Raw genomic sequence first — 18,705 nt, 5'->3', positions numbered from 1 at the left:
TTTCTCCTTTCCAAAAGAAACTGATGTTAAAGATCAGGCAACGAAAAGTCTAAATATATTTACAGCTTAATCTTATTACTGTTCAAGAATTAATCTAGAATTTCACTTGCCCTATAATGATTTATCAACTAATGGGCACCCAGGCTACATTGTCAAATCTAGATTAAATTTTTTAAATTTAGTATACTTTTTTCCTCCCCAAAGGAGTCTCGCTCCTCTGTGCCAGTGCAGTGGTGCAATCTCAGCTCACTGCAACCTCCACCACCTGGGTTCAAGCAATTCTTCTGCCTCAGCCTCCCCAGTAGCTGGGATTACAGGCACACGCCACCACACTCGGCTAATTTTTGAATTTTTTAATTACAGACAGGGTTTTACCATGTTGGCCAGGCTGGTCTCAAACTCCTGACCTCAGATGATCTGTCCACCTCGGCCTCCCGAAGTGCTGGGATTACAGGCATGAGCCACTGTGCCCAGAGTAAAATTTAGTATGCTTTTTATACATCTTTAGCAAGTATTCCAGATTATTTTGTAAAATATTTTATTGTAAATTGCATATTTTTTCATATACAAAATGCTTAGATGGTATCAAATGTCTGCATATTATATAATTATAGGATATATTTTAGAAATGAGTTCAATTTTTAAGTTTTTCAAATTTTATATATATTTTTAGGATATCTTTTTTTAAAAGCTTCTAATGCCTTAAATGTAGTGATCTAAGAACAGGCATTCATACTGTTTTAAACAAAGCAGATTTGCCACCATTTTATACTCACTAATGTTTTTATTACATGACAGAGTTGACTAACTTTTCGCCCATTTGCTTTGTTTTACAGAATCTTGAGCTCAGAAAATATATCTCCAGGTTCTCTGCAGTTTCTCTGACATACACAAGATGTAATCCACAGCATCTTCCATTTAAATGACCCCTCATTTGGGCAATCGAATTGAATAGTAATCATTTTAGACTTATTAGGGATACAGCATCTCTCATCCAAGCATATTCCACAAAAAGTGGGTTTGTAACTCTGAGTACTTGAGCATCCAGAAAAGACAAATTTTTCAGCTTTGGAGAGTTGGAAAGTAGGTTGGCATGTTTTTCCTTTGGGGATCTGAAAAGATACATAAAATGAAGTCATTCTTTAAATTTGATTACGATAGTTTAGAAAAATAACATGTAGAATATTTTATAGTACAAACAATTATTTGGAGGCATTAATAACAGTTGTTATGTAGTGATTTCCAGCACTCTCTTCTCTACCCTTAAGATCCCCTTCTCATCAGAGGTCTGTCCTCTCTATTCTTACTGTCCTCTCTATTCTTCCTCCATCATATTATAGCACCTGTTCCTCAATGTTTTTTGCTATCTGTTCTTTACTCAATTTTACAATAAATAGAAATTTCTGTTTTGTTTAATATCAAGGGCCATGTCTTATTAAATATTTATCTAAGACTTAGCAAAGTCCATAACACAGCCCAGACAGTTTTCAGTGGATGGGTAGATGAATACTTATCCTAATCTTTCTTTAAAACTGAATTGTCAGCCGGACGCGGTGGCTCACGCCTGTAATCCCAGCACTTTGGGAGGCCGAGGCAGGCAGATCACGAGGTCAGAAGATTGAGACCATCCTGACTAACATGGTGAAACCCTGTCTCTACTAAAAATACAAAATATTAGCCGGGCGAGGTGGCAGGTGCCTGTAGTCCCAGCTACTCGGGAGGCTGAGGCAGGAGAATAGCGTGAACCCAGGAGACGGAGCTTACTGTGAGCTGAGATCACGCCACTGCACTCCAGCCTGGGCAACAGAGCAAGACTCCGTCTCAAAAAAAAAAAAAAAAACGGAGTTGTCAGCTTGCTAATATGATAGAGAATAACTTTGGGGTAAGAAGGATTGTGTAGCATTTCTAAAAATTACCCTTTTTGAGACAGACTTCCTGCCTCGTTCAAGAAGTAGGACCAGCTCTAGTTAAACCAAACAATCTTAGGGTAAATATTTTATTGTAGTGTTTTAGCAAGTTTACTATGTGAGCATAGAGCATTTTGGAAATGGTGTGGCTTCCTTCCAAGTTAGTGATATATAACTAAGATCACGACTTCTCTACTCTGATGTTCATAATATCTGTTTTCATAATTATAGTGTAGCAACCAAAAGCTTTTATTCATTAACATAGAAAAAAGAAGTTAGAATCTGCTGTGGTTGGTCAAATTTTCCCCACAACGTGCAGTTATTACCTGTTTTCCTCTGAAATAGTTTGACTTTAAGCATTATAATGAGATGGTTTTATTTTTCTAAGAACTAAACACCATCCCTCCCTCCAAAACACACACATGCTTACTTTTCAGGAATCTCTTAATGTTGAATTAAGTTAAATATATTTAAACGTTACCTTTATTGTCTTTAATATATTGCTGTCACAAGGCTGAATGTAGCACAGTCTTTTCTCCTTTCTCATTTCACAGTTGCTGTTTTCATTGGTCACCCTATTAGATATTCCCATCCCACATGTTCTGGAGCAGGGAGTCCACTTTGTTGCTTGCACAAGACATTTTTTTTTCCAAATAAGTGGGAGATTTCTATAAGCTAAAACAAAGGGAGAGAAGTACATATGTATACATATAAATGTACTTGTGTAAATAGATAATTTTTAATCATGTTTAAGCTAATGTTTAAGGAATCTGAATATTTTTATATAATATAACTCAGAATAAAAGAAGCTGATGGTCTAATTTATCATTCTATCTCCCTCTTTCCCAACCCCAGAATTAACTTTCAATCAAGTATTACAGTCCAACCTCTTAGGAGGAATAAAAATACTTTATCTTTGAAAACCTGAGCAGATTTACTCATTTGCATTTTTCGGCTTCGCCTGTCCTGTGAATCCTAAGCCTAAGCTTGTGTTCCTGTGGAGCTGTCCTTTCCCTGGTTCTTGCCTGCTCATTTCTAACAGACGTTGAAACAAAAATTAGAGAATTTGAGATACTGATCAGAACAGTGTGATCTTAATGTTAACTTTCATAATATGTTAAAATCTAAAATGCAAAAATTATATTTGAGAATGAGACTATCAGTGAGACCAGATTTCTTCCATTTGTTTTAATCTAGCCTTTTAGAAAACTGTCTAATTAACTAATGCTATACTGAACTAAACTAATAGTTTATATACAAAGTCATTGCAAGTGTATAATTTCATTCATTCAACTTAATTGTCACACTCCCTATGTTCTAGGGCCCAAAGCACACTCCAATTGGGTAGGATTTCAAATTACTTATGAAAAAACAGAGAATGGATGGATCAATAGATGGGTCAGTGAGTGAGTAGATAGAGCCCCTCCAATGTCTGCTGCTGAGGGGAAATAGAAGAGGAAGAGAGAATATAAGAGGGTATAATAATGCTCCCATTTCCAGGTAAGGTCACTGGGAGCTTCTTGTTATGAATGAATCAAGCCCTTGGCTCATTTTAAGCAAACTACATATTGACTTACTATCTCATCTTGAAATGAATGCTTTGGGAGTATGGTTGTGATTTGAGTCTGCACAGCAAAATTCTGGCTATATTACTTTAAAAAAATCAATTTAAAACTTGAAAAAGACCCAGGGGAAAAAAAAAAAAAAGCCTTCTTCATAAGAAATAGTCTCTTTAAAGTATGTGCTCTATTTTAATTGATACTAGGACACTGCTTTCAGTGTTATTACAGTAAAGTCTCTTGCAATTGCACATAGAACTGAGGAGAGGAAGCAGAAACGTGAAGATACCTGGAAGGTAGACAACAGTTTAAAGACCTCAATGCAGGAAGCAGATTAGAAGCTTGGCACACATCTGCAATAAATAAACGCAGGTTAGATTACCGTGTTACCAGTAATCCTACTTGTTAAACCAAGAGCTGTAGTTCAGGAATTTACCATTCATTAAAAAGCAAGAAAACTAGAAGAGATTTTTTAAACAAAGCTTAGTGTTTGGTGAGCACTGAAAAAAGCATGAGGGCATTATGTCATTGCATGCTTCATACTGACCTAGCAAAAGCTAGATTCCAACCATAGACTATAAATTACTGTCACAAATATATCTTAAAAGTATGTGTTTTTGTCATTATGGTTAATTTTAAAAGCCAAATTCCTGTGTGGGCCATAAATACAATTTCACAGTTAAGCAAAGAAGAGACATTAGACTGAACATATACTTCATTTGAAACACATCTAGCTCTAAATCGCAAATACTGGAGAACACTTCAGGAGATGTTCTCGTGTTACCTGACAAGGCACTAACTACCAAGACTGACTATCTGATGCCTTTCCCAACCAAGGTCAAAGTGAATCCACTGAACTGCTCTAACTTCTAAAATGAGACCAACCTGAACTTGATCCAAAGGGCTTTACTCGTGGAAAACTGCTCTAAGGTAGTCTTTCCAGGGAAGTTTATGCATGGGTTCTAAGAGCCTTATATTGAATCACTAAAATCCAATGCAGAAAACTAACTGCTCTGGATTAAAAAACAAACAACCCCATCAAAAAGTGGGCAAAGGATATGAACAGACATTTCTCAAAAGAAGACATGCATACAGCCAACAGACACATGAAAAAATGCTCATCATCACTGGCCATCAGAGAAATGCAAATCAAAACCACAATGAGATACCATCTCACACCAGTTAGAATGGCAATCATTAAAAAGTCAGGAAACAACAGGTGCTGGAGAGGATGTGGAGAAATAGGAACACTTTTACACTGTTGGTGGGATTGTAAACTAGTTCAACCATTATGGAAAACAGTATGGCGATTCCTCCAGGATCTAGATCTAGATGTACCATATGACCCAGCCATACCACTACTGGGTATATACCCAAAGGATTATAAATCATGCTGCTACAAAGACACATGCAAACGTATGTTTACTGCGGCACTATTCACAATAGCAAAGTCTTGGAATCAACCCAAATGTCCATCTGTGACAGACTGGATTAAGAAAATGTGGCACATATACACCATGGAATATTATGCAGCCATAAAAAAGGATGAGTTTGCGTCATTTGTAGGGACATGGATGCAGCTGGAAACCATCATTCTTAGCAAACTATCACAAGAACAGAAAACCAAACACCGCATGTTCTCACTCATAGGTGGGAACTGAACAAGGACATCACTTGGACTCGGAAAGGGGAACATCACACATCGGGGCCTATCATGGGGGGGGGAGAGGGGAGGGATTACATTGGGAGTTATACCTGATATAAATGACGAATTGATGGGTGCTGACGAGTTGATGGGTGCAGCACACCAACATGGCACAAGTATGCATATGTAACAAACCTGCACGTTATGCACATGTACCCTAGAACTTAAAGTATAATAATAAAAAATAATAATAAATAAATAAATAAAATGAGTTGGAAAGTAAAAAAAAAAAGAAAACTAACTGTTCTGTACATTTTGAAAAAAAATAATAAGGATAGGGCTTATAATTTCAGAGGTTTTAGAGCATTAACAGTGTCATGCTGTCAACTGAACATGTCTAGTAAATGCAAATTCACCACAACCTGGTAAATTTTTTTTCTAATTAACTGACAAAACTGGAGTTCCTTTTATAGAGTTAGTTTTTAAATATCTAAAACTCATTTCTCTGCTTATGGTTGCCTTTATTAAATATCCACTTAATAAAAGTGAACTTATGAGTTGTCAACATATACAAGTATTCTGCATTTCCATGGCACCTCTCACTAAGCTCTAAACTTGAAGAAAAAGCCGTTCTTGATTTCCGGATGAGAACACAGAGATGTGAACAAGAACCAGACTTCGATGTTACCCCTTCCGAGTCCTTCCTCTTCTATACTTTATTGGCTGGTGGTTTTGAAACTCCTGTTCCCAAAATATGCTGATGCTTAAATAAAATGCTAACTTAGAGCAGACCAGGATACGAGGTTTACGAACATACTTAAGCTGTTTGCAAATGGTCAGGTATACAAGATGAGTAATGAAGAATCATACTTCAGTTTTCTGAGTACATAGATACATGGGTAACCTACTTAAAAATGCCTCTGTGTGTGTGTGTGTGTGTGTGTGTGTGTGTGTGTGTGTGTTTACAGAGAGAGATTAGCCATTGAACTTCAATTTCAGAGTGAATGAACGGACTTCCTATGAGATTTCTATTTTTATAAATAATATTTACAAGTTCAAAATATGTGTCAGTTTTTATTTTTCAGCAGTAGCCTCTCATTTCTGCCTGTATCACATAGAAATGTTGCCTTTTAAAATTTGGGGAAGTGGATGGTCAAACTTGCCCATAATAGAACAATACAAATAAGTTATTCCAGGGTACATATGAACAATATTTGGTCAATTTTCCTGAGAAGAGTTTGGGAATAAGCAGAGGTGCAAGATTTTAGAAGAGCTTCCTGACCTAGTAGATCTTTTTAAAATGTTTTTAAATGTTGCACCAGAAAATTCTAAAACATTATAACATTTCCTTTTCAGACGTTTATCCCTGTCTGAGGCAAAGATTGAGTAAAATAGGCCGGGTGTGGTGGCTCAAGCCTGTAATCCCAGCACTTTGGGAGGCCGAGACAGGCGGATCACGAGGTCAGGAGATCGAGACCATCCTGGCTAACACAGTGAAACCCCGTCTCTACTAAAAAATACAAAAAACTAGCCGGGCGAGGTGGCAGGCGCCTGTAGTCCCAGCTACTCGGGAGGCTGAGGCAGGAGAATGGCGTAAACCCGGGAGGCGGAGCTTGCAGTCAGCTGAGATCTGGCCACAGCACTCCAGCCTGGGCGACAGAGCGAAACTCCGTCTCAAAAAAAAAAAAAAAAAAAAAAAGGTACACTCAAACTATATCTTACTCTGACCACCAATCAGTAAGTACTTACTGAGTACTTACGGTACATAAAAGAAACATGAAGGAATACCACCAAGGTCATACATGAAAAATAGCTCTACTTATGAGCACCTGGCATTGTTTTGTAGCTTGTTGAAAGCTGCTGTAGTAATGGTTCCAGGCCACAGTTTGACTGATCAGACTTCTTTCCACCTTTAGCTCCAGAGCAGTGACTGTCGGCCAGCTTTGGTATGAACAGAGGCGTGCATCCAATGGCGCCACTCACACAGAGGCAGCTAAATAAGGGGTTGGGCTGAAACACTTGGCCATTATGATAATGTACCTGGTTGAACTCGCATCCAACAGCTACAAGGTCTGAAAAGAGAAAAGAGCAAAACTGCCAAAGAAGCCATAACTGTGACAGTGTAGACCTCCAATTATAAACCTAAGAAGAAATGGATGAAGTATAGCTTCATACTTCCTGGATGAAGTATAGCTCTCAACTTCTTAGGTTCCATTTGGAACCTCCTTCATGGGACATCTGTAGAAAGGTTTCTAAAGTGAGGCATTTTCATTATATTGTAGGCTATACACCCCACATGATCACTTCCAGAATTAAGACCAAGTAAAGATCCTATAAAATCACCGTAAGAATAGCAGTTGATAATAAATCTGAGATAGGTTGATGCCTCATGAGACAGGTTTTCCCAGACATCCAACAATACGCTAGGATATATTCTTAGGAAGACAGGATAAGTGAATGTCTGAAGAAACTGTACTTTAGTTAACTACAGAACTGCAAGGTACTGATGGGTTTTGTTAAGAGATTGTAGGAGAGTTTCACTTCCTCTGAGGGGAATTCTTGACCTTCTGGATAGGCTCTTCCCCAAGTGCGGTCCTCTAATCCCTTGGCAGTACCTGAGACACACACTTTTAGGGGATCTGCAAGGTCAAAACTCTTTTCCAAATACTAAGATGTGGCTGGCCTTTTTCACTGTGTTAGTATTTGCACTGGTGTACAAAAGCAACTGTGGCTAAAACTGAACTGCTGGTGCCTTGGCATGAATCAAACTGTAGAAGTAATCTTGTATTTTTCCTTGCCAGGTACTTATACTTTAAAAGAGGGAGGAGTTTTACCTAAGAATATCTTTGATGGCACAGTAAAAAGTATTAATTTTATTAAATCTTAATCATCAAGCACTGGTCTCTTTAATATTCTATGTAACAAAATAGGAAATATACATAGAATATTCCAGTGAATAGCTGTCTTGAAACTTCAGCAAATGACTGTCTCAGGGAAACTTAAGGAACCACGTCATTGGTAAAGTTGTGAGCTGAGCTAACCACTTTTTTTAGTGGGAATTTTACTTGAAGAAATGACTGATGATAAACTAGTTATTCAGACTTGTGTATTTTGGAAACTTTTTTTTGAAAATGAGCAAACTGAGCCTGTCACTTCAAGGAAAACAACTGTGACAGCATTTTTTGTCAATGCGAGAATTCAAGATTTCAAGGAAAAATTCAAATTTTGGAAAACTTGTATCCATCACTGAAATCTTTATATTTATCCAATATGTAGACTTTTCTGGTGAGGATGACATTAATGTGATTTTTTTAGACGTTACATAATTAAGTGTGTCAATATTGTGAACATCTCTACAACACAGTAAACATATTTTCCAAATGAACAATGCATAGAATGGCAAAATTATGCATGAGTAAAAGATCTATTCCAAATGGGTCTTGGATAGACTGATGCATTTTAACGTCACAGAGTTGAAAGTTCATTGATGTGGTTTCAGATTCCATGATGCAGCCAATTTTTAAGACACTATCACTTGTCAAGTTTTAACATAATATCAATAAACATAAAAGTATATTCACAATTATCTGAAAAGCCTGTTAAAATATTCCTCCCTTTTCAAATTACATATCTGTGTAATGCCAGATTTTCTTCACATATTTCAACCAGAAAAACACATAGTAACAGATTGAAAGAAGCAGCAGATGTGTGACTCTAGCTATCTTCTATTGAGCTAGACACGAGAGAGATTTTCAAAACATGTAAAACAATGACACTCTTTTACTAAATTTTTCTTTGGAAAATAAGTTATATGTTTTTTCATAAAAACATTATTCTTATTAATTAGCAATGGGTTTATTCTTTTTAAATGAATTAATAAATATTTCTAAATTTCTAATCCATCAAATATCAATGGATAAAACCCACATAAAAGCTCTTTAGGTCCTCATTAAATTCTTAGAGTATAAACGGGTAATTTTTAGACTATAAAGGGGTCATTTCTAAGACTATAAAGGGGTCCTCAGATCAAAAAGTTTTTAAAACGTTGCTCTTGATCAGGGATCATCAAATTTTCTGCAAAGAGCCAAATAGAAACTATCTTAGCCTTTGCAAGCCAGAGTGTTTGATGAAAACTACTGACTCTGTCATTGAAAAGCAGCTGTAGACTCTACGTTAATGTGCCATGTTCCAATAAAGCATTATTTACAAAAACAGGCTGTTGGCTAGATTTGACTCTCAGGTCATAGTTTGGGGCCCTAGTTATAGATTATCCCCATTCCTATCCTCGTGGTTATGCTCTGTTAAAAGTCTCATCACATTTTGTGTGAAATTACTTATGGAAAGGTCTGACCCCTTAATATTTGATTATCTGAGGCCAAGGCCTGTATCTCTTGTTTTCTCTGTCATGTCCTCAGTTGCTGACCACAGTGCTTGGCTGTGTAGTGGATGGTCACTACGCGTTTGTCGGGTTAATGAAATAACCTGCCCAGCTTGGGAAAAATGGGTGTCCTGAATGCCACATTGTTTGATAGGTCATGTTTTCCTTATAGGATTCCAATAAATAACATTTTTGAGAGCCCACTGAATACCAGATATTGTGCTAGGTGTTTTATGTCATTATTTTATTTGATCCTCCCAGCAACTCTATAAGCTAGGAAGTACATATTATGTAACTGAGGCACAGAGAGAATAAACAACTTGATCAAGTGTATTCAGTTAGCAGAGCAGTCAGGACTTGAACCTAGATCCCACATTTTTAACCATACAATACAGTGCTGGCAGGGGCATCAGGCTATCAAGCTTGAGCACGCTACACATTCAGCGTGACTCCAAAGATAGGCTCTCATTCTGTGGCTCATAACCAAACTTCTGATCGTAATTTGCCTTCCTGCTTAGACTTTTCTGCAGACGGACTAAACTGCCCAGGTGACATGAGTGTTTCTCTTTCCTTAGAAATTTTATTTTTTTATCCTAAATAATTTGGCATCCTGAAATAGTGTCAATGTTTAGATGATCTGAATCAGTCTCCAGAGCCTAGTCACACAAGGCTGAGGGTCAGATTGTGGTTTGGGGTGACCTCACCTTTTTTTTTTTTTTTACAAATCTGCTGAAGTAAAAAGCACAGCAACTCAATCATTAGTTGGCAAAGCTGAGGTTAAAGTTGTATCTCTGAATACTGGGTATACATTCTAATATTTTTAAGCAGATTATTTTTTGTTACAGAAAAGGCTGAAGTTGGATTGTTTTTGACAGTATTTACAAAAGCTGTCATTTTGTAGCACTTTAAGAAGTCAGACTCTAGATAATTCCTTTTATTTTCTATCATTAAAAGCAATTACCTGAGAAGAACTGCAAGATCACCTCAATGCAATGAAAATAATGGGTTTCTGAATGTGTGTAAGCATCTGCTAATTTCACGTAGTATCCAATACAATGGAGCCAGTCCCACTGGTGCATGAAAACGAAACCCATCTCATATTTAGCCAAACTAAGCTGATCACTCGAAGCTAATAATTGCAGGAAAGAAATCTGTCTAGACTCAATCTTTTCCAGCAGGTCCAGAAGGAGACACTTACATGCACACGCTCCAGTCTCGTACCTAGGCTTGTCTACTGAGTAGTCACAATACAGCCCTTTGTGTGGGTCACAGAGGTCAGCTTCATTGCAGATTTCCCCTGGTTGCTTGGCACAGATTTTACAGCATCCACAGCCGTCTCTCACCAGGCTCACTCCAGGAGGGCAATGGGGCTTCTGATGAGGGCATTTGCAGGGCCAGTGACAAAACTGTTTACGCTGATGTGCATCTGACACTTCTCCAGGCCTTCCTTCGGGGGTTGTATCTAACGGTCCAGTGCCTTGTGCCCTGCAGTAGAACTTCATTTGATAATAAAGGTGATGTTAGAAATAGCTTCTCTATGTAATAGTATAATAGGAATAGAAGATTTCCCACAAACAGGTAGTATACAGTGTGGTGAGTTATAATCATTATAACACCTGTCGGCATTTGACAAAATTACTCTCCTTAAACTATTCTTCACTCAGCCTTCCAGACTCTTGGAGGCTCTTATTCCACTTATTCCACTCTTATTCCTCCTTTCTCATTGACTGCTCCTTCTCACTCTTGTTTGCCAGTTTCTTCTCATCCTCTTAATCTATAAACCTCAGAGCCCCATGGATAAGGCCTCTAAAGTATCTTCCCTCACTAATATCTCTTATCTCCAACTCATACCCCTCTTCTGAACTCAAACTGCCTACTTAACATCTCCACTTCGATGTTTAATAGGCATAGCAAATTTAATATGACCAAAAACAAGCCCCCAAGCTTCCCCCTAAATCTGTTCTTCCACACACTTCCCCATTTGAGCAAATGCCAATATATTTCCAAAATACCTTGATATTAGATCATGCTTGACTCTTCTCTTTCACATTTTACATCTAATTCCATCAATAAATCCTGTTTATTACACCTTTAAAAATACCCACACTAATCATTTATTGATGCCCTCTCTGTTACCATCGTAATCCAAGTCACCCTTATTCACTTAGATGATTACAATAGCCTCCTGAAGGTTCACCTTGCTTGCTCCTTTGTTCACTTGACATCCAGAATGGTTCTTTTAAAATAAGCCAGTTCATATCACTCTTTGCTCATATGGAGTGAATTCCTCATGGCCTCCCATTTCAATGTAAAATTCAAAGTGCTGCCATGGCCCTGCATCATGTGGTCCCCCTCCCCATATTACTTTGCCCACTGCCACTCACCACTTTGGTGCCCCTACACCAACCACACGAGCGTCCTTGTTCTCTGACTCCAAGCACACTCTGCCCCTAGATATCTTCATGGTTCACTCTTTTTTTTTTTCTTTTCTTTTTTTTTTTTGAGATGGAGTCTCGCTCTGTCACCCAGGCTGGAGTGCAGTGGCCGGATCTCAGCTCACTGCAAACTCCGGCTCCCGGGTTTACGCCATTCTCCTGCCTCAGCCTCCCACTGGGATAGGGTGCCCGCCCAGCTAGTTTTTTGTGTGTTTTTTTTTAGTAGAGACAGGGGTTTCACCATGTTAGCCAGGATGGTCTTGATCTCCTGACCTCGTGATCCGCCCGTCTCGGCCTCCCAAAGTGCCGGGATTACAGGCTTGAGCCACCGCGCCCGGCCACAGTTCACTCTTTTATTGTCTTCAGGTCTGTGCTCAAATTTCTCAGTGAGGCCCTCTTTGACCACTCTTTGTGAAAGGGCACCCTATCCCAGTCCTTTTACCATAGAGTTTACCACCTTTCTTACTACCTACACATTTCAGTTGTTTACTTTCTGATACCTGCACCAAGAATGTAAGCATCTTGAAAACAAGGTCTTTGCCTAATGTCTGTCTTGACGACTGCAATCTTCATAAATCACTTTGAGTGGTTATTTCAATCAACCTTCATAGCAACAGTGTGCAGTGGTGATTATACCATGCGATAGGCAGATAACGGTCCCCTCAAAGATGTCCATGTCCTAATCCCTGCAGCCTGTGCATATATGTTACCTAAAACAATGAAGGGGAGTTTGCATATGTGATCAACTTAAGAATCTTGAGGTTATCACTCTCGATTATCCAAGTGGGCTCAAGGTAATCACAAGTACATTGGGTTCACCGGGGAAGGAGGCAGGCATATCAGAGAAGATGCAATGGCAGAAGCAGAGGTAGAAGCGATACTGTTGCTGAAAGCGGTCATGGTCCTAGGAAGTCAGACAGCCTTTAAAAGCCAGAACAGACAAAGAATGGATTCTCCCCTGCCGCCTCCGGAAGGGCGGCAGTCCTGCCGACACTTGATTTTAGCCCTGTAAGACCCACTTTTGGACACCAGATGTCCAGAACTGTAAATAATCTTGTTGCTTTAAGCCGCTCAATTTGATGATTTCTTACAGCAGCAATAGGAAACTGTATACTCCATTTTATCAATGAGGACCCTGAGACTCAAATTATTTAAGTTGTCCTGTGTAACAGATCAAGAGGTAGAAGAGCGATTTAAATCAGGCAGGTTCCAGAGCCTAAGCTCTCAATACTTACCCTCCTTCCTTTCCTAGTCCAACTCCTACTGCAACCCAGCTTTGATACTGAGCAAATCACCGAATCTCTGCATCCGCTTCTCCAGGCTAGACCTCATCCCTTAGGCTTACGACTTATTCATTGCTACTGGACATATGAACGTTGAGGTTCTACAACAACCCTCCCCCTGACAAACTGCTTCTCAACTAGCAGTTCACGTTTTAGTGAATGGCATCACCATTCACTCAGGGCCCCTAATCAGGAAGCTGAAAACCATCTGGATTTATTCCTCTCCCTCATCCTTCACACCTGAAAGTGTCTGACCTACAGGAAAGGTGAAAGCACTTACGCACAGCATTCAGGGCCCTCCTCGTGTCTTGCAGTTCTTGTATGCATTAGGTTCCAGAAAGTTAAAGTGGCTGCAGTTCCCTGCATATATGATGCTGTTCCTCCTGCCTGGAACATTCTGCCCAGACCCTGTTCCTTCTTCATCTAGTTATCCTTCAAGGTTCTGTTTCAGTATCATCTTTTCCAGAAAGGTTCCTGTAACTTCCCCGCCTTGCACAATTTTGAACTGAAATTACCCATGTAAGTGCCTATCTCTTCCACTAGCCATAAAGTCACCCAACCTCAGGTGCTTGTGGTTTGTTTGTGAGTATACCACCAGCACTTAGCACAGTGCCTGCCAATTCACTTATGTAAATAACTCTTAATGTTTATTTGGTGGAACTGGGGGCTGTTGAATTGATTTCTAGATCTAAGTCAATTTGCACCTCAAAAACTCTACATTTAGAAGTATCTGTATGAAATTCCACCTAGTATTAAACACTCAGCCTTTTTTCCTACCACTGGTAAAACACGTATGCCCCAGTAAAGAGTAACATTTCAGCTGCCATTCAAAAGCTGCATGCATAACGTGAGAATGGGTTTTGATGGGGAGGATAGGACACTGCTGGGCTTCTGGAGAAGGAGCAGGGGAAAAGGAAACACCAAAGTGGAGAAGGGAGTAGAAATAGTAAAGCTAGAATCCTAAAAAACGTTTAAACTTAAAAAATTTTGTAGGCCAGGTGCGGTGGCTCAAGCCTGTAATCCCAGCACTTTGGGAGGCCGAGATGGGTGGATCACGAGGTCAGGAGATCGAGACCATCCTGGCTAACACGGAGAAACCCTGTCTCTACTAAAAAAAAGTACAAAAAACTAGCCGGGTGAGGTGGCGGGCGCCTGTAGTCCCAGCTACTCCGGAGGCTGAGGCAGGAGAATGGCATGAACCGGGGAGGCGGAGCTTGCAGTGAGCTGAGATCTGGCCACTGCACTCCAGCCTGGGCGACAGAGCCAGACTCCGTCTCAAAAATAAATAAATAAATAAATAAATTTTGCCTACTCAGTTTTGCATAGGTTCAGCTATAGCCACCAGTGATTCAGGATGTCAGGTTCCGTGGCCTCTTTGCTGGTCTCATGTCCATGAAATCTCTTCAGTCCCCCGTCTTGCCCCACCTCTCTAAGGCATTTGACTCTCCTCTACCTTGGATTTCATTACATCTGGTCCCCCCAGGACACCCCTTACTTTTCAACATACTTTCTCAGTCTCCTCCACAGGCTCCTGTTACCCTGAATTTGACTTAGATTTAGGCGTATTGGTGTTTCTTAGCTTTAATGTATTGCTTGCCTCACATTACACACTATCTCTTGGCAACCTCACCCACCCCCTTGCTTTCAGTTTTCATCCTATGCAAGTTTGAAATCTAAATTTCCAACCTGGACTTCTCCACTGAGCCCTAGACCCATGAGCTAACTCCCTCCTGGACATCTCCACCCAGATGTCCTCCAGGAAATACTCAAGTCCAAAAGTCATCATTTTTCACTCTTCAAAGTCTGGAGTCAGGAATCTGGATTCATCTATGTCGTCTTCCTCTCTCTCACCTCCTATGGCCTTTCAGTGACCTATCCTATGTATTCTATTGTCCTTGTCTTCCCAGAACCAGATGCTCTTCCCCATTTCACTGCTACTAAGTAAGCACTATCATCACGAGTTCCTGACTGGTCTTCCTCCCTCCAGAATGACTTTTCAAGTGTATCTACTACATTGCCGCTGGAGGAATCTCTTTAAAGAGCATGTCTGGTTATATTACTCCTCTCCTTAAAGCCCAATCAGGGGTTCCCCACAGTCTATACTGGGCAACCTAAACTTCCGGGCCAGGTATCCAAAGCCCTCCCCTGCCTACCTCTTGAGCTTTAGCTCTCACACACTCTCCTTCCATGGCTTGCCATTTGCTGGACTCCCTGGGTTGGTTTTCTCCTCCCTGCTTTTTCTCGTGTTCTTTCTAATGAAAGGCACACTCCCAAAACTGCCCCCCCTGGATGCTTTTTTATCCCTCCAGTTTTGAAGCATTTCCAGATCATCTCTGAGGTCAAAAGGTAACACTGTTGACATCCAAGGATAAAGAGAAAATCATAACAGTAGACTGAGAAAAGCATTACATATAGAATTACATTAAATATGAGGTCTGACTTCTCATCAAAAGACAGAGGAGGAGGAAGAGATGGGGAAGAAGATGCCCAAAGACAATGTTGAAAGGAAAAAGAAAATCCAACTGGCCAGAAATATATGGCCAGTGAAACTATCTTTCAAAAATGAAGCTGAAATAACCTGTAATCCCAGCACTTTGGGAGATTTAGGCAGGTGGATCACTTGAGGTGAGGAGTTCAAGACCAGCCTGGCCAACATGGCAAAACTCCATCTCTACTAAAAATACGGAAACTTAGCTAGGTGTGGCGGCGTGCACCTGTAGTCCCAGCAACTCTGGAGGCTGAGACAGGAGAATCGCTTGAACCCAGGAGGCAGAGGTTGCAGTGAGCTGAGACGCGCCACTGCACTCCAGTCTGGGCAACAGAGGGAGAGTCCATCTCAAAATAAAGAAAGAAAATCATAATAGTAGACTGAGGAAAGGGGGAAGCATTACATACAAAAGTACAATAAAATTGAGATCTGACTTCTCATCAAAAGAAGGAGGAAGAGGGAGAGAGAGAGAAGAACAAGATGCCCAGAGACAATGTTAAAGGTGGGGGCGGGGGGAATCCTGTCAACCCAGAATTATATAGCCAGTGAAACTATCTTTCAAAGATGAAGGTGAAATAAAAACCATTTCTGGGTAAACACAACCTAAGAGAAATTGTTGCTAGCAGATCTGCCTCACAAGAAATACTAAAGGAGGATCTTCAGTCTGCAGATCTTCTGTTATGATAGTAACTTAGAAATACAGGAAGAAATGAAGAGGCATGGACATAGTCAATATGTGGGTAAATATAAAGAATCTTATATTTTTCTCTTTTCCTCAGACATATTTTGATTGTTTTCGACAGCAAAATTTCAAGACAATAAGCGGCACTAGAATGGTGCGATAGAAAGAATAAGCATTTTGGCAACAGATCTGAGCTTTGCGATAGCTCTGTGATCTTACAGAACTTCCCACCATTTGATCTCCTCTGTAATATGGGATTAATAATGCCGACCTTTAAAGTTGTTTTGATAATTAAGATTTATTATTATATAACCCCCGGCACCCTTGGGCCGGGCGCAGTGGCTCACACCTGTAAACCCAACATTTTGGGAGACTGAGGCAGGCGGATCACTTGAGGTCAGGAGTTCAAGACCAGCTTGGCCAACATGGCAAAACCCTATCTCTACTAAAAATACAAAAATCAGCCAGGCGTGGTGGTGCACGCCTGTAATCCCAGCTGCTCGGGAGGCTGAGGCACAAGAATCACTTGAACCCAGGAGGTGGAGGTAGAGCCGAGACTGCGCCACTGCACCCCAGCCTGGGCAACAGAGCGAGGCTCTGTCTCTAAATAAATAAATGAAGCACCCAACACAGTATTTGGCATAGAGCAGATATTCAGTAAATGCTAGGTATTATCAGATATTTTCTGAATTTATGAATTCATAAAAGCAAAGTTACGCACAGAATAATCCATTCTTACCTCTCTGTGTATAACACCTTTCTGTGTTTGTTGTTGTTTATTTTATACACATCTCTCTGTGTTGGAATACTTGCTGTCTAAGAACATGCAGCTGCTCTCAATCCACAATGACAGGCTTTTTCTCAAGAACAGTGGAACTGGAGACACAGACAGGGGAGTGAGCTCCTCCACAGAACAGCAGCAATGACCTAGACCACTGACATTCTTGCATGACTCTTTTGAAATCGTAAATATCTCTCTATATGGTATAACAACTTCCAATTCCTTGTTTTCTAAGATATATCCACTACTTATGGTCCCAATCAACTACTAACTCACAGACACGCCCGTGTTTTCTAAATCACCAGATTTCAAAACTCTGTCCCCTGTCTACCGTGTAAATAAATCAACAATTAAGTCACCTTGTTTTCATCTTCTTCTTTAAAAAGACTAAGGCAATGCATTGCTCATAGTAAGTTAAACTTCCCTTTGGTCTGTTGCTTGAAATATTTCCAAGCCGCCATAGACTGCTTCCCTTTCAGGAAGTGAGAAACACATGGACTGAGAAAAGACAAAGTAAGACAATGTTTTAAAAATGTAAATGTTTGTTCCAAAGTGCCGCTTTCAAACAAGGACAGGCTTAACTGGAAAAAGCCACTGTCAAAATTCGTTTTTCCAGGGGCTCTTTGCACATTTTGCAGACGGCAGTGGAAAGTTGAGCCTCCGCCTGGAGCTGGCATGGAGAGACACTGTTTCCCACACTGTGCCAGGCTGTGCCTCAGACTCCGCTACAAAAATATATAGGAAAGCGTGGGGCTGTTCAAACATAGCGAAAGGAGGCTTCAGTGCCATTACCTGAAAGGGAGAAATGTTTGACATTTCTTTCATGAAGCCCATGAACTAACACAGAACTTTATTTGGAAAGGAAAATGGCTTCCTATTTCTTATGAAGTAGTTGCTCAAGCCATTGATCCTCCCGCTTCCTCATCTTCGTTTTGTTTAGTTTTGGCCTTAAGAACTGAGGATGGCTGTAGTCTCCGGAAGGGAAAGGGTCAGGGGAGAGGACTTACCTGTGCCAGGCCAGCAAGCAGAAGAGTGGAGAAGAGGAGCCCCCGCATGTCGCTGGGACCGTGGAGCCACCCTGAGGGGTAGAGAAGTCGCCGCTTGTTCATTGCTCCGGGTACACAAAGCTCCCCTGTCTCCTCTGCAAACCCCAAGCTCCTCTGCACAAGAACACACACCCTCCACCTCCCACAGTACCAACTCTCAGCCTGCACTTTTATTTTTAAGCATCTGTTTTAATACCCTGTTGACTTTCATGGGACTCTTCTAATACCTGCCTTCGCTGTGAGCGTGTCACAGGTCAGGAGCGGGCGAGCACTTTCCTCCCGGGACTCACGAGGGCAGGGTAAGTAGTGACTGTTCTCTAAGTGACTGTGTGACCTGCCCCCAACAACGGGTGGGGTCCCACGTCATTCCCTTCCTTGCCCTCAGCTTCTCCATCTGTGTTTGCCCTGCTCCGGGTCCTCTCTGGGCTGCCTCCTCCTCCCCCTTCATCCTCAGGTACAGAGTGCACGCCTGGCCCCCCCACAGGACCCATCACAACCTAG

General features: G+C 40.6%; 1 protein-coding gene across 3 annotated transcripts; it reads right to left on the bottom strand.

Moving 5' to 3' along the window:
- Nucleotides 1-764: 764 nt before the first annotated feature.
- On the bottom strand, nt 765-18,493 carry WISP3 (WNT1 inducible signaling pathway protein 3). 3 transcript variants are annotated; one of them, XM_011935025.1, is made up of 6 exons: nt 18,410-18,493; nt 18,166-18,236; nt 10,688-10,985; nt 6,941-7,183; nt 2,389-2,582; nt 765-1,112 (listed from the first exon to the last, which is right to left on the bottom strand). In XM_011935025.1, exons 2-6 carry the CDS (start codon nt 18,211-18,213, stop codon nt 831-833), a joined length of 1,065 nt encoding a protein of 354 aa, XP_011790415.1. In that variant the 5' UTR covers nt 18,214-18,236; nt 18,410-18,493; the 3' UTR covers nt 765-830. The 3 variants fall into 3 exon arrangements, with proteins under 3 accessions (XP_011790415.1, XP_011790414.1, XP_011790416.1); XM_011935024.1 differs by lacking the exon at nt 18,410-18,493 and having other exon boundaries at nt 18,166-18,403; XM_011935026.1 differs by lacking the exons at nt 18,166-18,236; nt 18,410-18,493 and adding an exon at nt 11,891-11,953 and having other exon boundaries at nt 6,941-7,174; nt 10,682-10,904.
- Between the last annotated feature and the right edge of the window lie 212 nt (nt 18,494-18,705).

The sequence above is a fragment of the Colobus angolensis genome, unplaced genomic scaffold (genome assembly GCF_000951035.1).
Source record: "Colobus angolensis palliatus isolate OR3802 unplaced genomic scaffold, Cang.pa_1.0 Scaffold14, whole genome shotgun sequence".
NCBI lineage: Eukaryota > Metazoa > Chordata > Mammalia > Primates > Cercopithecidae > Colobus > Colobus angolensis.
The sequence above is the reverse complement of the archived record's forward strand: the minus strand, read 5'-3'. Positions and strand labels throughout refer to the sequence as shown.